Below are 25,914 nucleotides of genomic sequence, written 5' to 3'. Positions count from 1 at the left end.
CTGGGCGCGGGGCCCCCGGACGACGCCCCGGACCCAGCCGGCACCCCCGCCCGGCTCGCGGGCTGCGCTGGCCCCTGCCGGCCCCCCGCGCACACTTGGCATGGCAGGGCCAGCGGGCAGCGCTCGGAGGGGACCTGCACCCCCCGGGCCGCACCCCCACCCCCCAACTCCCGGTATTCCCGGGGGCATCCCAGCCGCCGCCGTCCCCGCGCCCGTCTCGGTGCCTCCCGGGGCCCTACCCCGCAGGTTCCCTTCCCGGGTCCTCCCCTCTACGCTTTCTCGAGTCCTGCTCCCACCTCCTCACTCCCCCGTCCTCTCCTCCCTAGAAAACTTCTCTTCAGTCCCCAGCCCAAAGCCTAGAGCCGGCTCTCTCAACCCTGTGCGCCCCGCAGCTCCGAGTGCCCGAGTGACCGTGGCCGTGGCTGGCCAACCGCCCTTGGAACCCCGTGGCGGAGGGGGCGGGGCGCGCGCGAGGTGGGGTGGGTGGAGGAGGGGCGGGGCGGGGTGGGGGAGGGGAGGAAGCCAAGAGCTGGGGCCGAAGGTGGGTCCCTGCAGGAAAGAGGCCCTGGGGACTGAGGCACAGATTCCTGAGAAGTTTCTCTTCCTGATAGGGCAGGAGGGACCAAGAGCTCCTTCTCCCCTACCACTCCCCAAGAAGCCCCGCACGCCCACCCAGTTTTCATGCCCACCTTTGTCAGGGAAAACAGCTCGGCTTGGTACCAAACTGTAGACTCTAATTTTCCAAAGGGAGATAGGCCTCGGGGGCCTCTGGCATGTGGGACAACTGCCTTGGAGAGCCCCATCTGTACTCGCCTTCCTCTTAGGTTTCTCTTACACTCTTGGAGGGCCATGGAAGGACGTGGAGGGTTGGCTCTTTTCATCAAATAGTGAGTGGGCTCAAGAGTGAGATCAAAGCTTGGTCCTCATATACTTAAATACCTGCTGTATGTTCAGCACCTAAGGTCATTCATTCTACCCTCCACGTGTATAATCTAGGTGGTTACACGGTGTGAACACACATTATCTACCACTCAAGAGAGTATATAATAAATTGTTAAACTGGGGAGAAATATAAGAGGGTGGGGTGGGGCATCAATGAGGACTGTAATTGTCAGGGAAGGCACATGGAAGGTGCCAGATTCCAATTGGTCCTCCAAGCAAGACTAAATTGGGATATTCAGGGTGAGGGCTGGGGAGGCCAGAGAAACAATGTCTTGTGACCATTTACATTTTCTTCTCACAATTCCACATCTGATGATGTAGATGTATTTATGTGTGTGTTCGGACTAGATTGAACAAAAGAGGACAGTTACAGAGAATTTCTGGGAGACCTCTACTAATACTTCTTTCCTTGAGTTACTCCTTCCCCTCTTTTCTTTCAATGAATGCATCAGGAAAGGATAAAGAATATTCTAATTCTACACTTTGTGGAACTCAGCTGGAAGTAGCCCTTCAGTATGGTCTTCATGCATCCGGTATAGAGCACTCATTGTTGACCCCAAAAGCTTAGTTCTAGATTATTTTCCCCAGAAGAAAACTTCCCAGCTAGAGATTGGTTCCCTAAACCCAGGAAATGGTTTCCTACGTGCCACTAGTATCGTGAATTAGGGGCCAGTAATCTAGATCATTCAAAACAAATTCCGAGCTCACCCTATTAAACCACCAGAAGAACTTCCCAAGGATGAGTTTGAGTTACAGCATTGTCTTTCACTATGAAAGAGCACATTCTTTTGCCACATGCATCATGTGTCCTGAGAACACCAAAGTGAAGAGTAAGAAATCAAAGTATAAAATGTACAGTAAACATTAATTCTCAAGATTAACTTGTAAAGTCAAATTGCAAAAGATGTGTCATTTATAACTATTTTTTTGTATTCATCTTATCTTTGGGAGAAACACAATGTTGTAGAACACACCACATACATCCCTCACGTTTCTTTAACACGTACAGTATACCAAGCCGTACCGGGCAATATGCTGGAATCGGAACTAGGTAAGCTGCGAGTTCTCTAGAGGTAACTGTTGAACCAAATTTGTATTTTATAGCTAAATAGACATACATACATAAATGCAGGAGTGAAATAGCTTCCATTCCATTATCAATATGCAGACTTACAGGTTTTGGTTAGGACATAATTATAAAAACAATTCTGTTTTTTCAAATTGTTAGTCACTGTCCCCAATACAATATTAAACACCTCTTCCTGATTGACATTTTATGATTATTAGTTGCATTTTACATTTCTTACCCGAGCTGGATTGCTGCCCTCCAAGGTAGTGGTTGCAGTAGATGCCTTGAAATTTATATTTTTAGAGCTTTTCTTCAAAGGCAATTTAAAAAATAAAGAAAACGTATGTAAAAGTGATCAAGATGCATTGCCTCCAGAAATCTATTTTTTTAAATACAGTCGATTTTGCGGGTAGTGCCACTAAAAAAAGGAAAATAACGAGAAAAAAAATTTGTGTGGCCTTGTCCTGTGTGTGTGTTTTTTGTTTTTTAAAGAATGCTTGTTCTTAGGGTTGCTGTTGATTTGGCCTGTAGTTACTACAGAAACTCCAAGGAACTCATTCCCTTTATGGTTCATGTCTAGGCATGCCTGGAGACCAGGGAGACCCATGATTTAATCTAAGTAAGAATGCTTGTGGTGTTTTAAATGACGAAACAGAAGACTGCATTTGTTTTAGACAAAACCAGGAAGGTACCTTTCAGAGAGATTGTTTACTGTTTTATTGAATTTCTGGGCTTTTGGTGATTTGGGTGATGGGCAAGGAGTGCTAAGGAGAGGAGATGGGGTTGGTGATTAGGAACAAACCCAGAAGAGTATAGAACACATATATCTTCTGCTTTAGCTTTGGAGAATTTGTATTAGTTAAATTTACCACTCCTCGATAAAAGACTAGAGTGATGGGGACTGGGAACTACAAAAGATGGAGACAAACTTACTCCCTTCTTTTAACACACACAGACACACCATCTGAACATATTCTATCTTCCACAGCTTTTGGAGAACGTTGTTCGAGAGGAAGAAGTGAAGAATCAGACTGATTAGAAATTATTGGAGTTTAGCAGCTTCTTTTTAAACGTATTTTCTACATACATATTTTCTCTTAGGAAATAGAAAACCATATTTTGATTTTTATATAGATCAATAAATGTCAGACTACCTTATTAACTGATACTATATTTAGGACCTAGTTTATATGTTGATGCAAGACTAGATTGAAGTAAACTTAATGCCTTTTTAAGAGCTAAAAATCAATGAATCTGTTCAATTTGAGAGGAGATTTTCTTTCTAGCTAAAATGAACTGCCAGGAATTTTTATAATTTCATTCTTCTGATTCCATTTCATTGTGCTCTCATTAATAAGAGTGTACTAGCTTCTTATATTTATTGACTAATTGATACTGTTGCTTTCAATGTAAAAACGTTAAATTATCTTTTAGTAAATCAGAAACAATCTAAAAAATAGGCTTTATAACTAAAGTTGTTTGAGCTCTTAAGGCTTCAGCAGTAGGAGCAAACATGTTACATATTTACCATCTTGAGAGAACACAGTCTAGGGATTTATGGTCTAGTTGGAGAGGGAGACAATTTGTGTACACAGATAATTAAGATAGCTATAGTTTAGTAATTATATCAATATTAATATCAAATATATATATATTTATATTATATATAATTATATTAAATACCAAGATTGTTAGATTAATAGATACTTCAAGACTTCTGAGTAGTAATGTAAGCTTCATTATTATTTTAAAACTAGTTTTTAGTTTTTACTTTTAAATTTTTAATTAAAGATGGTTGACCTATACAGGGCGCCTGGGTGGCTCAGTCAGCTAAGCGTCTGCCTTTGGCTCAGGTCATGATCTCAGGGTCCTGGGATTGAGGCCCATGTGGTTCCCTACTCAGCAGGGAATCTGCTCCTCCCCCCTGCTCAAGCTCTCTCTCTCTCTCTCTCTCAAATAAATAAATAAATAAGTAAAATCTTTTAAAAAAAGATAGTGGACATATAATATTAGTTTCAGGTATACAACATAGTGATTCGACAATTATATACATTATGAAATACTGTAAGTGTAGCTACCATGTATCACCATACAAAGTTATTACAATATTATTGACTATATTCCCCATGTTGTATTTTTCATCCCTGTGATTTATTTTATAACTGGAAGTTTGTGCCTCTTAATCCCCTTTACCTATTTTGCCTATTTCCCCACCCCTCTGCCCTCTGGCAACCACCAGTTTGTTCTCTGTATTTATGAATCTCTTTCTGTTTTTTTGTTTCATTTTTTAGATTCCATATGTAATGAAATCATATGGTATTTGTCTTTCTATGTCAGACTTAATTCACTTAGCATAATGCTCTCTAGGTCCATGCATATTGTCACAAATGGCAAGATTTCCTTCTTTTTTTATGGTTGAGTAATATTCCATTATATATCTATATATACACCACATCTTTTTTTAATTAGTCAACCTTTGATGAACACATGGGTTATTTCCATTTCTTAGCTATTGTAAATAAGGCTGCAATAAATATAGGGGTGCATCTATCTCTTCAAATTAATGTTTTTGTTTTCTTTGGCTAAATACCCAGAATTGGAATTATTGGATCATATGGTATTTATATTTTTATGTTTTGGAGGAATCTTCATACTGTTTTTTATAGTGGCTGCACAATTTATGTAAGCTTCATTATTGCCAGGATTTAGGAAAAAAGAAAAGGCAAATCACCGAAGGTGGGGGACCCAGAGAAGGCTATATGGGAAATGTGAGGTCAAGCTGGGTCTAGAAGGAAAAAGTAGAACATAGATAAAGGGAGAAGACAGAGGTGATGTTCTTGGTAGAAGGAACAACTTGTGAAGGAAAAATACAAGCCAGTTTGTGGAGACCGTAACATACATGGTCAGTTGGGAGAGCAATCAATGTGTCCCTGCTTGAGGAAATAAGATTAGAGAGGTAGGTACGTAGGAAATAGATCATGGAGGACCATAGGTGTCAGGCCATGGGGTTTTAATCTCATTCACTTGACTTTGGGGGCCCATGACTTATACGATATGTTGTTCTGTGGAGATTAATAAAGTGGCATGGGTTAGAAGAGGGAGAGACCGGGGAGACTCAGTATCCATTTAGGCAATTATTTTAATGACCTAGGTATGAAGTGATGTAGAAAATATGGTATGAATGGGAGAGACTTTGGGAAGGAAATGGCATAGGACCTGGTGACTGGTTGAAGCCAAGAGAGAGAACAAGATGAACCTCCATGTTCCAATGACAAACCAAGATGCTGGGAGGCAAATCTAGTCAGAGGCTAATTACAAAGCATTTGTGTTCAGGCTTGCTTAGTTTAGGCGATTGGTAGAGTTGGATATTGGGGGCTGCAACTCTTGAAAGGAGAGATTTAGTCGTTTCCTAAAGTGGCAACAGTTGAAGTCTGAGGATGAATGAACATCCAACATCTGCTGTGGTCCACCTGGGACAGAGCAGGGAACTAGCAGCAGGGGGGTTTTCTTGAATAGAAAACAGAGCGAGGAAAGCAGAAGGCTTGGGACCAGCTTTGAGTGTATCCGTGTCCTCTCTAGGGGCTGGCAGGAAGAAGTAGGTCTTGAGCCCACAAGAAGTAGAAGAGAGGACTCCCACAGAAGCCAAGCTGTTGTAAACAGGGTCATATTCACATGTGAATTCAAGGGAAACAGCTGTCTGGGCACCACCACATCATAAGGTTTGGTCAGTGGGCAGCAGATGACTACACTGGCTCTTCCAGAATGTTTGTCTCAGGGCTTTATTCATTGAGTCAGGGAAGGGTCCATGAACTTCTCTGGACTGTTAGGAAACAGATGAACTTTCCTGGCTGCTTCCCACCACTGGTTAGCCCCTGTCCCCTCTCCAAAAAGACTCATGTAGATTTTTCAGGTTTTTAGAAGTAATTTCAGGTGGTCTGAGTACACAGTTGAAGAAAGTCTGTTCTTAAGAGCTCTAGAATGTGTTCTGTAACTTTATGAAGCCAAAAGCAGGAAATTGACTGATTATCTTGTTAATACATTCATAAGCATGAAAATACTTTATGCCATTCTTTTAAGTGCCACCGGAGGAGGTCTACCTATTCTTGTTTTTATTTCTAGTCTCCCCATTTGGCACTTAAGCCTTTTTTCTAGGTGGGGTTTATATTCTTTTGTTTTAAAAAAATTACATAACTCTGAAAAGAATCACATAATTCTGATTTGTTATCTTTATTTCCTCTATATCCATAGAGCATACCTCAAGGATTTCATCAAGTTCAAACATTTTGTCAAGTTCATAGTGTCTTTCCCCTCTTAGCTCATCTGTGGCTTGTTTAAATCTCAAACTCCGTTCCTACTTCCTGGGTAAATCTTCCTTGGAGCCTGGAGCCTCATCTCGATCTTTTCCTTCTCTAACTCCTTCTGCACTTAATATATTCACTATATAATTAGTATCTCCCATTACTAAGAGAATGTTATTCTCCAGTGTTCTAATTGCATTTTTGAAATCAGCATTTTGTAATAGTAGAGAGTGCTGGTGTATATAACATACATATATTGGTACAGAGCACTGTATATACATTGTCTTACATCCTGAATTGTTTGCAGTGGGCTATCTTGGTTTCCAACTTGATGCATTTCATATAAACATGACTTCACTGACAGATCTGTATCTATATCTGGTCCTTCTAGCACAATACCACTTCCATTATGACTGCTCAATAATGCACATAGGAAATACAAATAAAGTAGGAAAAAGGCTTGTGGTAAATACACTTGCATGGTAACTTTATGAAAAAGAAGCATCATAATAGTTTGATTCATTTAGTTTATCAGTAAATGTCTCACTTAATAGATTAGGCAGCTCTAAACTTAATTTCTCTTGGGTTCAAATAAACATAGCATAACTGTAGAATTTTATCAGGTAAAATTTTAGCATATGCAATTTTGTTTCAACATTAATGTAACTTCCTTAATATGTGGTTTGAACATAATGGGACTGAAGAGTTCATTGTAGGATAGTTTATCGCTTTATAAAATAGTGCTTACTTGCAGTCATTAAAAAATGTATATACTTTCTGTCAGAAGTGGGATTTTTGCTAAAACATCTGTATTTTTTTCCTCATTAGCAATGATGTGCATTTGCAAATGGATATAATTTGCAACTTAAGGAAGGGACACTAAGGAAATCAAATAGGTCTGATAAGATTGGCTATCACATCAAAAACCCAGTGAATGTATAAGAGGGGAACCCTCTTGCACTGTTGGTGGGAATGCAAGCTGGTGCAGCCACTCTGGAAAACAGTATGGAGGATCCTCAAGAAGTTAAAAATAGAGCTACCCTACGACCCAGCAATTGCACTACTAGGTATTTATCCATAGGATACAAACATAGTGATTCAAAGAGGCACCTATACCCCAGTGTTTATAGCAGCAATGTCCACGATGCCAAAATATGGAAAGAGCCCAGATGTCCATCAGCAGATGAATGGATAAAGAAGATGTGGTATATATATATACAATGGAATATTACTCAGGCATCAAAAATGAAATCTTACCATTTGCCACGACGTGGATGGAACTAGAGGCTATTCTGTTAAGTGAAATAAGTCGGTCAGAGAAAGATAAATATCATATGATCTCACTCATGTGGAATTTAAGAAACAAAACAGATGAACATAGGGGAAGGGAGGGAAAAATAAAACGGTACAAAATTAGAGAGGGAGACAAACCATAAAAGAGTCTTAATCATAGGAAACAAACTGAGAATTGCAGGAGGGGAAGTGGGTGGGGGGATGGGGTAACCTCGTGAAGGGTGTTAAGGAGGGCACATGGTGTAACGAGCACTGGGTGTCGTATGCCACTGATGAATCACTGAATTCTACCTCTGAAACTAAAGGGGAAAAATGGAGAAGCAAAAGAAATAGTACCCATCACTGAATTTATTCATTCAATAAATAGTTACTGAGCATCAGATGTTATAGTGGGAGGAATTATTAAAAAAAAAAAAAAGACAATTGAGCAAAAGCTGCCCTGTGAAGTTTAACTCTGGGAGCTTTATGAAATACATTACCCCAAGACACACTACATATGTTGGATCCTGCTTGAGAGGATCATCTTTTAAAAAAAATACAATAATAATCTTTAACATATGTAAGAAATCCAGTGAATATAATGTTCAACGTGGATGATATTTTAAAATTATTTAGCCTATATTTTTAAATTATTAAATGCATAAATATTTTCAATTTTATACTGAAGTTTAGCTAAGATCAAGAAGACAAATGTAGAAGCAGATTTCAAGGTTTACCATTATTGATGAGACTTGGGGCTTGAAGTTGCCTTAGTGATAAGAGTTGAAGTCCCTCATGCTAAAAGGAAGAAATGCAATTCGGGAAACTGTTAACTTGTGCAAGGTCATTTCAGTCATTTTCATGTTTTCTACCATTTGATTCTCTGTTACAGGCTTGATAAGAAGGTAAAATTTGTCTTTTTATTAGATTTTATTTATGTTTTTACATTTTTTATTTAAATTTAATTTAGTTAACATGTAGTGTATTACTAGTTTCAGAGGTAGAGTTCAGTGATTCATCACTTGCATACAACACCCAGTGTTCATTCCATCATGTGCCCTCCTTAATGCCCATCCCCCAGTTACCCAGCCCCACCCCCCTTTCCTAGAGTTAAGAGTCTCCTATGGTTTGGGGCACCTGGGTGGCTCAGTCGGTTGGGCGTCTGCCTTCAGCTCAGGTCATGGTCCTGGGATCCTGGGATTGAGTTCCGAGTCAGGCTCCCTGCTCAATGGGGGAGTCTGCTTCTCCCTCTCCCTCTGCCCCTCCCCTCTGCTCATGCTCTCTCTTGCTCTCTCTCTCTCAAATAAATAAATTAGAGGAAAAAAAAAGTCTCTTCGATGAACTCTGAAAAACAAACTGAGGGTTCTAGAGGGGAGGGGGTGGGGGATGGGTTAGCCTGGTGATGGGTGTTAAAGAGGGCACGTTCTGCGTGGAGCACTGGGTGTTATGCACAAACAATGAATCATGGAACACTACATCCAAAACTAATGATGTAATGTATGGTGATTAACATAATAAAAAAATTTTAAAAAAAGTCTCTTATGGTTTGCCTCCCTCAAAAGGCTTCCTCTTCATTCTGTATTTCATCCTCATTCTGAATGGCCAGAAACCGCGTGTTTCCACCCGTTTCTGTGGTGCTTCCCCCAGGCTTCTTCCCCTTTTCCAAACATCTCAGATAGAACATGATTCTCTTGTTCTATTAAGGATAACTCGTTTGACATTTTCAGAAGGAAATCCTGAAAAGACAACATCTAATCGAGGGACTAAATGCCTTATAATGGGAATTTTAGACATTACATAGAAATGGTGGAAGACCTGGATTTTGGGTTTGTTTGTTTGTTTGTTTGTTTGTTTTTGTCTTCAAATTTCTTTGAGAGAGAGTGAGCAAGAGAGAGAAGGAACAGGGGAAGGGGGAGGGAGAAGCAGGCTTCTGGCTGAGCAGGGAGCCAGACATGGGGCTCCATCCCTGGACTCCAGGATCATGACCTGAGCTGAAGGCAGTTTGTCTTCAAATTTCAGCATCCATTTTCTATTCTACTTAAACCTGAGGTTGGTTTAGGCTGGCCCAGGCTAGACCTTTTGCTAAATTCTAATATCCTGTCAATGAGCATTACCACCTGGGTGTTTAATTACCATCATAAACTCAGTGTATTTCAATCTGAACCAGCCACTGTTCTTTTTCTACCAACTCTTCTGCTGAACTCAGTTACTTCAATGAAACATTATTGTCTTGGTAACTAAGGCTGGAAACTTGGAGTGATTTTTGAGTATCTCGTATCTCCAAACTCGGCATTCAAATAGTTACCTGTGTACATAACTGATTTCCTTCTCTAGATTATAAGCCTCCTGAAAGTTGAAACAAAATTTTTAACCCCATGGCACTTAGCAGCATCTCATATGCTGTAGAAGGTCAGTAAATAGTCATGGAGTGAATGTCAATTATAACAGAAGTTCTAGTTGTCATTATGTGTAGGAGGTGATTTAAGTAAGGTGTTTAAAATCATCATAAACAAGTAACTGAAGGAAGTCTTGCATGATGTTTAGTTTCTATTTATTCTTTCCTGAACTCTAAGTACATTGTTATTCCACTGTTCTATTCATAACATCCAAGGCCTGCCTGGGCCTGTTGCAGAAAATATCGCTAGGGAGGGTTCAAAGCCTCATCAGCTAATGTGTTGCACCAACTCAAAATGCACTGTAACAATATGTCATCCATGAAGGTGAACTAGTGAAAGAATTATTAAGCACCTGGCACCCACTTTAGTATTATAAATGCAAACATTAACCATTCGAAAAGGAAAAAATTGAGGATATGCTAATGCATGTTGCCTTTAGTTCCAAAATAAATTTTATTTCAGCAATATATGAGTAGTTGTCGTGATTTCCATTTTTTTTTTTACTTCTAACATAAAAAAAACAACAACAAAACTTTGCAAAAGTTTGTCCCAGAAAAGGCTAGAAAAGATGAGGATAAATGATGCAAATTTGTGATAATGATCTTTGTTAAGCTCAAGGCATTACAAAGCAATCAAGGGTGTAAAATAAATGTGAAATCTCCTTAATGGCTAGGAGTTATGTCTCTTAATGCTCTCCCATTTTTGCTGCCCATTAGAATTACTTGGGGAAGCTTTCAAAAGTCCCTTTGCCCTGGTTGCACTCCATCCCTCTTCAAGCACAATGTCTGGGCGTAGACTCTTGTCAGGCATCAGTATTTTTAAAAGATATTCAGGTGATTCCAAAGTACAGCAGTTTGAAAACCCCTGTAATTGAGTAAGGGGAATAAGAAATATATCATGGAAAGCTGAAATCAATAAGATACTGTGAAAGTAGAAGGTCATTAAGGTCCTAGTCACAACTTCATTTTATTTATACGTTTGGGCGTATAATAGATACTGAAATTCTTAATATATGAACTGAGCTAGCCTTATTAACTCATGTCATTGCTTGACATCCAGGTGCTCAACCACCATTTCCATAGTCCTTAGATGATCATTTCTCATACCTCCTAAGCATCAAAGATACTACAGTAGCCACTGCAATCCTAGCTGTATTTCCAATAATAATATCTGTATTTCATCTCAGTTCATCACTGGTGAAAGTTTTAAGTTATACCAGTCCAGCATGCCAGGAGCCATCCATATCCATATTCTACTACCACTAGCAATGAAGTTTTTATTCCAGCCAGTAGGTGAGTAATCCATTTCCAAAATTCCATTTTAGAGTCTGTTTCCTTAAAACTGTCTTAGACTGGGTTCCTTAGAAACGGACTCTGAGATAGAGAACTGCATGTAGAAGGTTTATTAGGGAATCCTCTTGAGAGATATACCCATGAGGGAGTGAGAAAGATAGGACCGGGCAGGGGCACAGGTGGACGAATGAGGCGGGTGCAGTTGAAGACTCAGTCTATTTTATAGGGAGCTCTGGAGATGGGGTGGCTCTTCAGAATTCTAAGGGGGCCAGGTTTTTGTATCCCCACGTTAGCCAGTCGAAGGCTGCACTGTAGGCCACCCCTTGCAGGGGATGGGAGGCTATCTTTACTGTGAGATAGTTTCTGAGAGTAAGTCCCAGTGAGAAATGCAGCTTTGAGCCATTAGCTGCTGATGGTTCCAGCAGCTGGGGGATGATTGTGTTGACCCTAAAGAGGGGAACTGGTTGAAGGACCTCAGTATCTACTATACTGTTCAAATAACATCTTTGGCCAATGGGAGCTCTTCATGTAGGCTCATGTCTTTTGACATGACCCACTGGTTTTGCATAACTTTCTTGCTTTCTGGTAAAATACATTCCAGGCTCATCTAATATATTACCTGAACTAGAACTGGAACGAGCCATTTCTCCAAGGACTTTTTTTTAAGTGAGAAATGGTATTTAGAGACCACAAAATGAATGTCAGGATTGCTTTCTGATTCTAGACCTTTCAGTGAACAGAACTAAAACACAAATTTTTAGAAAAAAACTCAAGTTCATATTACTACTACCATTTCCAAATTTAACATTATAGGATTTTTACTTAATTTCCTTGATTTTACACTTCTGTCCCTTTTTCCTTACATTGAAAATCTTAGTTCATAACATCATTAAAGTAAATATTTGTATTCTCTATCCTAGTCTATTCTCTCTCTCTCTCTAAAATTTCAAAAGCGTAATACTAACATTATAGTCTCTCTAGAATAGATTGCAATGTGTTCTAGAGTCACTTGGATTTTGTCAAAGCAGTTTGCTTGACCTTTATTCTTTTTTTAAAAAAAGATTTTATTTATTTCAGAGAGAGAGAGTGAGAAGGCAAGAGAGTGCACAAGTGGGGAAAGGGGCAGAGGATGAGGGAGTAGCAGACTCCTTACTGAGCACGAGCCTGATGAGGGGCCCGATCCCAGGACCCTGGGATCATGACCTGGGTCAAAGGCAGACACTTAACCAACTGAGCTACCCAGGTGCCCCTGCTTGATCTTCATTCTATTCAACTTGTTTATTACTTGTAGCAGGATATATTCTTGCCAAATTTACGGATAACAGTCAAAACGATAAGAGAATTTATTGAATGACAGAACTGGGTCACACATAATCCTGATTCCTAATGGTGATGGTCTAAATTTGACACAATGAAATATGACAGGTATAACTGTAATATGCAGTTGTTTTATACCCCCATTTAATCCACAAAGCATTAGAAAAGACAATAAAATGATAAATATAAACTTATTTATTAATAAGAAAGGCTACCACTTTTTGAGGACTTACTGTACGCCAGGCACTTTGCTAAATACTTCATATAATTTTATAACTTTTTAAAACGATTTTATTTATTTATTTGACAGAGAGAGATAGTGAGAGCAGGAACACAAACAGGGGGAGTGGGAGAGGGAGAAGCAGACTCTCTGCTGAGCAGGGAGCCCGACACGGGGCCAGATCCCAGGACCCTGGGATCATGACCTGAGCCGAAGGCGGACGCTTAATGACTGAGCCACCCAGGCGCCCTAATTTTATAATTTAATCTGGACAAGAACGTCGTAAGACAGACAATAGTAGTAGCAGCATCTATGATTTACAGAGCATTTACGGAGTACTTGGTGCTGTTCTAGGCATTTTATACTCAAGTCTCATAACCCTACAAAGCGTTCTAGTTCTGGAAATCCGATTCCAAGGCTATAGGCACACGTTTTACCCCCTTTTTTACAGATGAGATTTTGAAGATGAGAGAGACTGAGAAACTCCCCTAAATGTCTGTTAAACGAAGGACTGGGATTCAATCCCATGACACTTGATTTTAAGCTGATTTTTTGATCAGCTTCCTGTCACAACAGCCAGGCAGGCTCTGGACGAGGTGTGTTCATGCATTATTGACTGTAATCTTGTTAACAACCCTGAGGGGGTCACTCTTGTCCCTCCCATTTCACAGGTCAGGAACTGAAAGTTCAGGAGGTAAGCAGGTTGCTGCAGGTTACACAGACAGTGCGTGGTAAAGTTGCAATTCACACCCAGGTCTGTCTAAATCCGAAGCCCATATCTTAAACCTTAAGCTGTCCAGGAAGGGAAAAATGTAAAAAAACCAATAGCATTAGTGAAAAAGACTACTTGCAAGTTCAACGTGAGGCAGTGGTGGGATGCCACTGCCAACAAGGTGAATGCCACCTGAGGCTGTGTTCTAGAAATACGGTCCCCCCAGCAAGGGAGGAGACAGTCCCACTCTCATCTGCAACGGCAGAGCATACCCGGGGCGCTGTGTGTCCTGGGCTCCACACCTAAACAAGCATTTACTGACATACCTGAAACTCCTCCACAGGTGACCGCCGAGCATGGTGAAGTGTCTGGAGGAACGTGTCTATCGGAAGGACTGTTAAAAGTTGAGGTTAGCGCTCCAAAAGAGAAGGCTCAGGAGAGGCCGAAGAGCTGGCATTTGCAGTCGAGCGTCAGCTACAGTCTCTAGTTCCAGAGAAGTAAGGCTTCCATTAGGAGGAATTGGCGCCTCCAGGGGAGGAAGCACCGCTTGGTATTGGGAGCTTTTTAGAAAGGAAATGGGCTTCCTTTTAAGAGAACGAATTCTTTTTCACTGATGAAGAACTTGAATGAGCCCTTACTGTGGGTTTAAAGACATATGTCAGGTGCCGTGGTTCTTAAATTTTAGTGGGTATAAGAATCACCTGGAAGTACTTGTGATCTACTGATTCTCAGGCTTCACCTTTAGAAGCATCTGCATTTTTAACAAGCAGCGCAGTGGGGCCAAATGAGGTGGTCAGTGACCCACACTTTGAGAACCAATGAGATTAGATAAACTCCAAGATCTTTTCCACTTTGTTTGCAAATAAACATTCTAGCAAAAAATGTGTGTTGTCAACATAACAACTGTTCAAAGAAAGTTGTCTTAAGTTTTATACACGATCCAAGACAAAAGTCTTTAATATGTTGACAGTCTATAATTAGAGACAAAATTACTGGAATGTAGGATATTAGGATATGGGAAGAAGAAGTCTTGTCTCTTATCTACGTCATAAGAGACAAGACTTTAATAGCAAAATAGAAGAGACAAATCCAGGCGGAAAATCTTTTTTCAGATGTTCAGATTTTAAAGAACTCACTCTGCGTATACCAGGGAGCAATCTGATGGGGACCTGGAAGAAGCTATTTAATTACCCTAACGGACTGCCCCTGTGTAAGGTTAAACACCTGTCAGGCTCTGGGACCCAGGCTTATATAAACTTCAGCCTAAAACTAACAGAACAGGTGTAGGGGCGAGTGTCTTCTAACGCTGGCCCACTTTCTGTTGGGCTAAAGCACTTTTTCTGGCAAGTATAATGTATGTTTGATTAACTTTAACTTTTACTTAAAGCATGTGACCTGAGAGCCACATTGTAGAACTACTATATCCTGAAATGTTTTGCTCTCTGTAAACATGTTTTTTAAAAAGCACTGCTTGGGTATAATTTACTGTCTGTATCAGGGTTTTTTTTATTAAAAGATTTTGTTTATTTAACAGAGAGAGAGAGCACAAGCAGGCAGAGCAACAGACAGAGGGAGAGGGAGAAGCAGGCTTCCCGCTGAGCCAGGAGCCCGATGCAGGGCTCAGTCCCAGGACCCCGGGATCGTGATCTGAACCTAAGGCAGACGCTTAACAGACTGAGCCACCCTGGCCCCCCTCCCCTTTTTTGACTTAAGTTGCATAGTGGTGTTTCATTTGTTGCTTAAGTGTACTAAAGTTTTAAAAAGCGGGTCTTTTTTTCTTTGAAAATATCAAAAACTGACTAGTTGAGGAATTGGTGCTCCTGGCTGTTTTGTTCACTGGTAGTATCGATGTGCTTATTTCGTTCATGGAGGACTAGCAAACGATTTCTATTTTAAACGTAAGGTCTATAAAACTTCCCAATGGCAATTACATATTGATAACCAGTGTGACCCTGTTTCTATTTAATTTATTCTCGCTTCCATTTTAACGGTTGCAGACCTCCTCCTTTCTCTTGAATGATGAGGGATGAAATTGCAACAGCAGTTTTCTTTGTCACAAGACTGGTGAAAAAACATGACAAATTGAGTAAACAGCAAGTAAAAGACTTCGCAGAAAAGCTGATGACGATCTTGTTTGAAACCTATAGAAGTCACTGGCACTCTGACTTCCCTTCCAAAGGGCAAGCCTTCAGGTGAGAGCCAGTGTGTAGGACGGCAAAGGGAAGGAAGTCACAAGCAAGCCATCGCCATTGGCAAGGATTCTGTCCGCAGAGTCTTGAGTTACATAAGTTTTATGGGCTCATACTGATTTGAACGTGGGCTTGAAAGAAAGAGATTCAGCAGGTGGCAGTGCGTAGTTGAAAACTATGTAGCTTAAAATATAGTTGAAGACTTATAGGGCAAACGCCCTTATGTGAGGCGGATTAAACAGAGAGCGTTCGTCACACTAATTGTGTGGCTTAGTGATGCAACTCACATTCTGAGTAGCTGTGTAAAAAGTCAATGGTTCTACTCATAGAACCGTGGAGGGCGGGGACGGGGTAGGGGTCTCGGCTGAGGGGGGGAGCTCTGTGTATTGGAGACATTTGCCCATCTCATGATTCTTCTACCAAGGCGCCTGTCACCCCATCTTTGTTTCCCTTTCCTTGCTTTTTAAAGGTGTATCAGGATAAATAATATTCAGAATAAAGATCCCATTCTAGAACGGGCTTGTGCTGAAAGTAAAGTGGATTTTTCTCACCTTGGACTTCCAAAGGAGATGACCCTCTGGGTAGATCCCTTTGAAGTGTGCTGTAGGTGAGTAATCTCATGGGAGGGGGTGTGCCTGTGACCCCTGGAAACCGTGGGTTACATAGTCAGTTCTGTACACCTTTGTGAGAGATGATGCGCCACAGCCCTGCGTTAGCGTTTAGCGGGCCGAGGGCCCTGGCCGGTTAAGCTTTCGGATGCAAACTTGATTTGCACAAACTTCCATTAGGAGCGGATGGCCTGGAAGCACAAAGACTTTACATAGTATTTGAAATCTGACTTTAATCCCTGCACTTCATTGCCAACCGTAGATTATTGGTTGGATATCTAAGGATTATAGGCAGTATCAAAGGGCAGAGAAGTTGCAATGCAGTCCTTTCGCTGAACTGAAAGAAACTAGTTCTTGTCTTTTTCTGAAAAATTCACCAAGAAAGCGCTTACAGAATAACCCCCATTAATTACCACCTGTGGTAGCTGAAGGTCACAATGTCTCTTAACTTGCTCTGCCGTCAAACCATTTCCATTTGTTGTTTAAAATAACTTTTTGCAGATTAGTGAGTGGTCTGTAGAAAAGAGTAGAGATAAAAACAACTTGTGAAATTTTGAATCCCTAATGAATACTTTATTTTCTTTTCCCACTTAGGTATGGTGAGAAAAATCACCCATTTACAATTGCTTCTTTTAAAGGCAGGTGGGAGGAATGGGAGCTTTCCCAACGGATCAGCCGCATTGTTAATAGAGCCACTTTGGACCACTCCTCCGGCATTTCCTCTGACGAAGAGAGTTGTAACAAAGAACCTCAGATCATTCCTAAAGTGAGCAATCCAAAGAGTATTTACCAGGTGAAGTGTGTTCCAGTGTGTGTTCTCTACGCTTTTTTCCCGCCCCCATTCTAATTCTAAAAAGAATTTGTCCACCGTAAAAGTGGAAAACAGAAAAACCTATAAAGATTAAAATCGCAGTAACATTTTGGGAAAGTTTTTTCTTCTATATGTAGTTTCTCTACTTGGCTGAGGGCTCAGGAGCTACAGTCATCTGTAATAGTGTTTTTCTGTGTAGTACTTGAGCAGAAGTTTCCTTTAATCCAAATTCCTTCCTGATTAAATATAAAATTAGTGGGCTTTCTTGCCAGCAGAAAATAACATACCATTTGTAGAAAATCTGGAATATTAAGAAACGATCAAAGGTCTGTAATCCCACCACAAGAGTTTTTCTAAAAATAATAAAATATATTTTAGCCACAATTCCTAGAAAGATATGTATATTTGTATGTTGGAAATAAGTTTCATGAAACAATACTCATCCTCACTTGGCATAATGCCCTCCATATTTTCTATTAAATTAAATTGATTTCAACCACCTAAATGGATTTCATGATCCAGAAATAGTGGCAACCCTCAATTTGAAAAACACTGATCTAGACAGACTCTCTCTTGATATTGTTATGTATATACTTGTTTGTATGTTTTCTGAAATTAATCCTTTATGCATGTTAAGACAATTTAAATACTTAACATTTTAATACTTTTTCCCTTGTAATTTATTTAATCTATTACTGGCAGTCATCTAGATTTTCACATTGTTGTGATATAAAAAAAACTCATAACTTGTAGAGATGACTGAATTTTAAGTTATTTCTGGAGACTTGATCCTCAGACTTGAATTACTAGGTGATAGGATGTGGCCAAAGTACCATCCAGGGAGGTTTTATTTATTTGTACTTTAACCAGCTCCATGTGAAAGTGTCTGTTTTATCATTTTTCCTAAAATTGGTTATTCTCATTTAAAAATACATAATTTGCTAAAGATGCTGTTATAGACTCTTAATTTAAGCATTAAAGAAACCCAACTTTCCATGTGCCCAAATGTTTTGGGTACTTACTGTCTTATGAATTTTTTTCTTTACCCATTTACCATTTGAGGTTTTAATATATTATTAGTATAGGCTCTTCAAAAGTTAGAAATATTTTAACCCCTTTTCATATTATTGGCAAATATTTATTCTGATAGTTTGGAAACTAAACTCTATAGTTTATTATATAGTTCTCCATGTATAAAAGTTTAAAATCATGTAATGACATATATACCCTTAATTCTATTCTTAGGCTTAGAAAGATTTTCTTCCATCGAGGGATCAGATCCACAGTCAGCTATACACTTGTAGAACAATATCTTTTCAGAGTGTGGTCTGCAAAACATCTGTGTTGGTCATTTGGGATGTTGAAAATGGATATTTCTAGACCTCAGCCCTAGAGGTTACAATTAGACAGTTTTGGGTTAAGCCAGTGAGGGGAGGGTGGGGTAGCAGAGAACCCAAGAATATACACAAATTTGAAGATGTGTTTTTAAGTATTTTAGTTGGATTAAAGATTTAATTTTGTTAAAAGGTACGACATGACTTTATTACCTCCCCCCCATGCTAGACAATTTCCCAAGGATCATCATCTGCTTTGATTTCTATTCATTTGTACTCTCTACGCTTTTGAAAGGCTTAGCTTCTGAGTTATGGGTTTGTGTTTAGTATTTCGGTCTAGCTTATTACTTTAGAGATGATCTTCATACCTTCTTTTTTATTTATTTTTTTTTCCAGGTTGAAAACTTGAAACAGCCCTTTCAATCTTGGTTCCATGTCTCCCGCAAAAAGAATATGGCAGATGGCCGCGTGGGCCTCCTAGGGAACACTTATCATGCATTGCATAAAAATCCCAAGGGTCCGAGGCCTGCCGCCATCCCCCGGGTGGACAGGTACCACTGGGTCAACATGAACCGATAATGCAGTGGCTGGACACTCGGTGGGATAGAGCTCAGAGGAGCTGCTTCATTTTCTTTAAAACAAAAGGGAGTTTAAGGTTGAGAGGCCCATGAAACAGAAAAAGTAATCCCATCAGGGTCTAGGGTGGCACAATGGTGAATCCTCTCACACAGATCATGACTATGTTCTTACTGTACTTTTAATTCTTACTTAATTTTATGTGAAGTTTTATGTAACACTAATGAATGTATTCAGTAATAGAATGAAGATATTGACCTGTGATAAGATTCAATGAATTATGAAAAGTAACAGTTTAAATAAACGTACTATGTTTTTAATACCTTTCTAGTTCAGTGTTTTGCAAGAAAGCTTTGAAAGTTTGTGTTTGTTCATTAGCCATTAAGGCAGGTAGACCTTCACCTGGGGAAGTGTGATCCCCATGATATGGTCTCCTGGCCGCACTTTGTTCCTCATCATTGCTGCTCTATTTCACAAGGCCCCTGGGAGTTTGTTTTAAAATTACTCTTTAAGATACAAAATTCCCTTGTTTGTGTGTCTTTTAAAAATTTTGATCTATTTCTAAACCTCTTAATAGACTTAATTATGACTTATAACAGTGACACCTGTCCATTATAAGGATTCAAGCTAATGGAATTAAAATTAAAAACTTAAAAAAAATTAAGCTAAGCAAAAAAATGTACCACCAGGAAAAAAATCCCTACCATCCATCCAGAAACTACCATTATTAACATTAAATGGTGACCATTTTTACAGTCATGCTATATATGTATACAGATGTAAGAACTGATACACAATTTAATAAGAAAAACCATACAATAGGAGCTAAACAAGTAACTAAAATTAAAAAATTAAAGTATCTTAGCAAAACAAAGATACATGAGGTAAAATATTCATAAATTTTTCTACCACAAAGTATTTTATTCCCTGAAAGATTTCCCTGGAGTTAAACACTAGCAAGCTGGCAACTTATCTTTAAAACTTTGTTTTTCAATTTTATATGGTAGTATTTGTCGATATAAGCATTCTTAATTTTTTCCCCCAAGGACCAGTTGAGTGAATATTAAAATCTTAGGTCATGCTTTCTTTCTCTTACAATTTCATAGATCTCACATGAAACTAATGTTTTTGGCACGATACTGTGGAGAAATTGGAGACCAGTTTGATTTCCCCAAATCCCCGCCACTCACACCAACATGAGCTTTTACTTTCTTAGGTGACTTCCTTCGCCTGCCAGTCTGAAAACCTTTTCTTTATACTGGAAGTCTTTGTCCATGTGTCAGCCATTTTACCAGTTTTCCCCAAAATATTGTATTCCTTTCTGATCTGCAGATTTGATTTTTTCTAGAGCAATCTACAATATTTTAATACTTTATCTCTCCATCCATTTTAGGGATACCAACTCTCTAGATGCTGGATCATTTCTTTGTTTCTGTCATAACTATTTATCTGATTGCTTTAATATCTTTCATTTTTTTAAACCATGATTATCTTAAATCTTCCTTCTGCCAGTTTTATTCTCAGTCCTGTTTAGTCTTCGTTTCTTACCTGTTTCTTAGTGCCATAATGATGTTATTTTGGATTTCAATGAGCAACTTGGAGTTATTCCCACGTATAGTGTGACTAGAAAGTGAAAACTGTATAAAATAGTTACTATATGTAAAAACAACATAATACTTAGATGTGATAGAAAAATGGGTTTCTAAGAACCTTTGCACAGAGGATTTTATTAACAATTGTCTCTTGAAGTGTGTGAGGTTGGTTTTTTTTTTTTTAAACCAAAAAACAAAACTACTTCCAGCCAACAGAGAGGATAAATCTGTGGCACATATATTACCACTTCTGTGACCCATGCCATGATGGACATCGCTAATGAGTCACCATATTCTTATCTGGATGCACGGATGACATCAAATTTCTGTGCACACAGTACCAGACATGACCATTAAAACGAATTGTTCCAGGTGGGTACTCAAAAAGAAATCAATTCCACCATGATTGACAATTGGCCCAGAGGGATTACACAGAGCCCTGTGTAATTTTTTAAAGCTTCCATGTGGCCCTGAGACAAGGGTATAGGGGAAAATTTAATGAACTATGTATTTCTTGCTTTGATTAAAAGTGATCAATACAGTTGAAAAACCCCCAAATAAATGAATACTGTGTCTATTAGAATATAACTATAATAACCAAATTAGATCTTCCTAATCTGGATTTTTGAAATTTTCTGAGTATGTACCACTTTTTTTCTTCTTTAAAAAATTAAACTTTTTGAGAGAGCTATTGATTCACATGCTTTTAAAAGGTAGAGAGACCCTGTGTACCCTTTCCCTAGTTTTCACCAATGGTAACATTTTGCAAAACGGTACTATAATATTACAAACAGATACTGACACGATGCAGTTGGGATACAGAACATTTCCATCGTCCCCTTTTATGGCCACACCCACTTCCTCCCACTCCCAGCCCTTCCTCAACCCCCTGACAACCACTAAACTCTTATCCCCCATTTCTGTAACTTTGCCGTCTCCGGAATGTTATCAATGGAATCCTACTGTAGGCTACCTTTTGGGATTGGCTTTTTTTCACTAAAGCCTAGTTCTCCGGAGATTCATCCAGATTGTTGCACGAAGCTGTATTTTGTTCCTTATACGGCTGAGTATAAGGAACAAATGGAAGCATGGAAGCATGGTACAGATGTACCACAATTTGTTTAACCATTTATGCATTGAAGAATGACAACTGGGTTGTTTCTAGTTTGAGGGATGATGAATAAAACTGCTATAAACATTCATATATACACACTGTGTGAGCATAAATTTTTATTTCTCTGGGGTAAATGCCTAAGAGTAATTGCTGGGTCGTATGGTAGTTGAGTGTTTAGTTTAAGAAACTGCCAAACTGTTTTACAGAGTGGCTGTACCATTTCATATTGCCACCAGCAACGCATGAGTGATCTCCTTTCCCCATGTGTGTGCCAGACTTTGGGGTTCTGGATTTATCCTTTTTTTCTTTCAGGACTAGAAAAATGTAGTGCCTCTTCTCCTAGTTTCTATGGCTTCTAATGAGAAATCTGCTGTGATACACATTTTTAACTATAGCTGTCTTTTTTTTTTTTTTTTTTTTCCTGGCTGCTTTCAAGATTTTTTTCTTTGCTTTTAGTTTTTGGAAGTTTAATTATGATGTGTCTTGGTGTGGATTTTTTTTTTTAATTTATTTATCCTGCTTGGGATTCATTCAGCTCCTTGAATTTGTAGATTTGCTTCTTTCCAAATTTGGGGAGTTTTCAGCCCTTCTTTCTTTGAGTACTTGTATAGCCGGCCCTCTTTGTCTTCTCCTCCTGAGAAGCTGATGACTTGAATGCTAGGTCATTTGTTATAGTGTCACAGGCCCCTGCAGCTCTACACATTCATTTCTTCTGTCTTTTCCGCACTCTGCTGTTCAGATTTGGTAATTTCTATCATTCTGTCTAAAAGTCCACCGACTTTTCCCATCTCTGTCCCTTCTGTTTTACTGTTGAGCCCATTGAGTGAGCTTTTTATTTTGGCTTTTATATTTTTCAGTTCTAAAATGGTCATTGGATTTTTTTGTCTTCTGTTTCTTCTTCTGTGACTTTATGGTTTTTTTTCCTTGAGATTTTCCATTTTTTCATTTATCTCAGGCATGTCCATAATTGTTTGTTGAAGCATTTTTGTGATGGCTTCTTTAAATTTTTTCCTATAACTCTAATATCTTTGTCATCTTGGTGTTGGCATCTGTTTATTGCGTTTTTTTCACTCAGTTTTTTTAAATCTTTCTGGTTCTTACGATGATAAATGATTTTTGCCTGAAACCTGTACATTTTGTGACATTATAAGACTTGGGATCCTATTTAAACTTTGTTTTAGCTGATTTCCTTTGACACCATTCCACTGGTGGTGGGAGAGGGGAGTGGGGGGGGGTGCTGTCTTGTTTCTGCCTGGTGGTAGCTAAAAGTCCAGGTTCCCCACTTGCTCTCCACTGCTACCTAAGGAAGAGGTTGCTCGTACCTGCTGGGCAGGTATGGGAGTTCAAGCTCCTCATGTGGCTTGCAGGAACACTTTGCTGAGGGTGGCCTCATTACCGATGGGCAGGGGGAGAAGTCCTGACTCTCCACGTGGCCTTTGCTGATACCACTCGAGCGGGGAGGTGGTGGGGAGGGGACTCCACTACCATATGTTGGTAGATGTCCGGATTCCCCATGTGGTCTGCCCTGACACTGAAGAGGAGGGGGATTTGTAACTGCCTTGCACGGATGAAAAGATGAAGATTCCTAGCTCTCTGCATGGTCTTCTCTGACAACATCCCAGGAGGAGGTTGGGATGCCTAATTATATAGCCTGGCAAGGTGGAAGTTTAGACTTCTCGCTCAACTTTTGCTGATGTGGGTGGAGCCAGGGTTGTTGTTTTTCTTCCTGTGATGCTTGGCTGGAGTAAAGCAGTTACTGTTTAAAAGTTTTCTGTCTTGCTATGCTGTCCCACCCCACTTTTTAAGATTTATTTATTTGAGAGAGAGAGGGCGGGGGAGGGGCAGAGGGAGAGACTCTCAAGCAGATGCCCCGCTGAGTGCAGAGCCCTATGCAGGGCTCAATCTCAACGACCCTGTGATCATGACCTGAGCTGAAATCAAGAGCTGGTTACTTAACTGACTGAGCCACCCAGGTGCCCCTAAGCTGCCCTTTTCTCAGTCCTTTCGCTAGAGAGCATGCTTTAGGGGAGCTTTTTGGTTCTGTGCCCATTGGTGTTTATGGATTGCTGGTTTTTTCATTTCCAAGTCTAGAATACATGAGGATTAAGAGAATCTCTGGAATTACCACCACTTCCTGCCTTGGGTTTTGAGGTCCTTGGCTTGTCTATTCTCTTCTCTACTCCTTTCAGAATCTCCTTGTTTTAACACATAATGTCCAAGAATTTTAGTTCTACTTGGTGGAAGGAGTAGGGAAAGGTATGCCTACTCCATTTCCTGGAAGCAGAAGTCTGTGTACCACTTTTGAAATAAAAGAATAATTTTTAAAACAATTAAGTATTACATTTTTTTGGAAAGGGCTTTTTTTTTTGGTGAATAGTTGGTAAAATATGGTTTCTATATCTACTGAAGTTTTCTTACCCTTTTTCTGGCCAGTGGGCTGTGCATGTATATGGGTATGTGGGTTCACACAAGTTAATTCCTTGAAGATAATGAGAATCTGAACACTTTTAAACAGAAACAGCAATAACAGCACAAAATGCAGCAGAAAAGAGATCATGATCTCTGCCTTGTAATCTGTGGCATTTCCATTAAAGAGCATGTGCTTACCAAAAGCCTGCAGCTGTTAGTATATTAATAATGGGATCAGATGGAAGGCTCAAGAAGTTAGCCAGGAAGCTAATAGGATCATGTTTTGGCAGGTGCCTCACTCAGCCGAGAATGAGGGATACAGAAGAAAGATCTTTAATTTCTGCATGACTTTTCTTTGCCCCCTCTTGGCCTAATGACTCTAAATAGTCTTGTGTGTCTGGCTTAATTAATTTCACTCTGCTTTTTGGGAAATGCATCTCATAATTTATGTGAATAGCGAAAGTTCTTGAGGATACACACTCGGTATTTATCATATCTAACTAAGATTTACCTTCTTCTAAAAGTACTGGAGACATCTTTAATCTTATGAAGTTACTCTGCTTTGATTTGGGAGGTGTTCTTTGTTTATGAATTCCCAGTTCTTGGAAGAGACAGGAGAATGGGTATCTCATAGTCCATTTTTAGGGCAACTACATTTTATTGGTATCTGTGCTAGGAAGGGAGCAGAAAGTTTTAATTGAGCTAGTAACTAGTGAAACAGTTTTAAGGCTGACAAATTTGGTACTTACTTTGCCTGTTGGCTAGTGTTTTAAACTGAGTGATTATTTAAGATGATGAAGTGGTCAACCCCTAGCAGCAAAGAAATGAGGACTCAGCATCTGCGTAAGATGGCAGTGTAGTGAATTGAATCTGAGAAAATCTCCTCATGGCTGGATTTAAAACTCTTTGTTAAACCTGAATTGTAAATCTTTTTGTCTTCACAGTCATCTGGTGTTTTTAGTTATAATTTATTTTCCCTAAAGTAATTGAGCATTAGTATTTTGGTTAGATTTAGAGTGAAATCCTCAGCTGAGTATGGACATCTCATCATTATGACAAAAGATGCATAGTGCTAAAACTTTTGAATGTGATGTGGATACTGAATTCGCTATTCATCATCCACACACATAATGTTTGTCAGGTTTTCTTGACTAGCCTGTCTCTGTTGCTTTGCTTGAAAGACTCAATAACAATGGTTATGTAAAAAAGAAAAATCCCTTCTGCTACTCATCTTGGAGTATAATACAGAGAATTATCCATGTGAGAAGCAGCTTGAATTGCTGGCATTGGGTTTGTCATTTGAGCCGGCTTTTGATTTGAAGTTTGTATTTGAAGAAAAATGTTTTGGCTTCCATTGAATTCATGAGATGGTTGTGTCTCTCCTGATCAGCACTCAAACTTGTTTCAGATGACTATTTATTTCTCTGAAGTGTTCCAACCAGAGCTTCCACAGCGAATTCTGTGCAGGCCACATGGCCTGTATCTTATTGCCAGATCCCTAAATTCTCATTCCAGATCACCAAATATTGTGCAAATACATCTAACTACTTTGTGTGATTCAGTAGCAGACAATTTCAGATAAGTTAATCAGCCCGATAAATAACAATATGTGCAAATTTACATTTCTAGAAAGAGGTTCAGTCAGTATCTCTAAATAATGAATATTTTAATAAAATATGTGATCTAATGATTTTTTTGTCCCATTGTATGCATGTTATCCTCTGTGCCAAATATTAACCTCTTGTTATGTTGTATATCCACCC

At 39.4% G+C, this 25,914-nt stretch overlaps 1 protein-coding gene across 1 annotated transcript; it reads left to right on the top strand.

Moving 5' to 3' along the window:
• The first annotated feature begins 13,760 nt into the window (after positions 1 to 13,760).
• BTG4 (BTG anti-proliferation factor 4) lies at positions 13,761 to 19,132 on the top strand. Its single transcript, XM_027581192.2, has 5 exons — positions 13,761 to 14,015; positions 15,516 to 15,710; positions 16,177 to 16,314; positions 16,910 to 17,108; positions 18,857 to 19,132. The coding sequence occupies exons 2-5, from the start codon at positions 15,535 to 15,537 to the stop codon at positions 19,037 to 19,039; spliced, it is 696 nt and encodes a 231-aa protein (XP_027436993.1). The 5' UTR covers positions 13,761 to 14,015; positions 15,516 to 15,534; the 3' UTR covers positions 19,040 to 19,132.
• The last annotated feature ends 6,782 nt before the right edge of the window (positions 19,133 to 25,914 follow it).

The sequence above is a fragment of the Zalophus californianus genome, chromosome 11, assembly GCF_009762305.2.
Source record: "Zalophus californianus isolate mZalCal1 chromosome 11, mZalCal1.pri.v2, whole genome shotgun sequence".
Classification (NCBI taxonomy): Eukaryota; Metazoa; Chordata; class Mammalia; order Carnivora; family Otariidae; genus Zalophus; species Zalophus californianus.
This window is presented reverse-complemented; position numbering and strand designations above follow the sequence as displayed.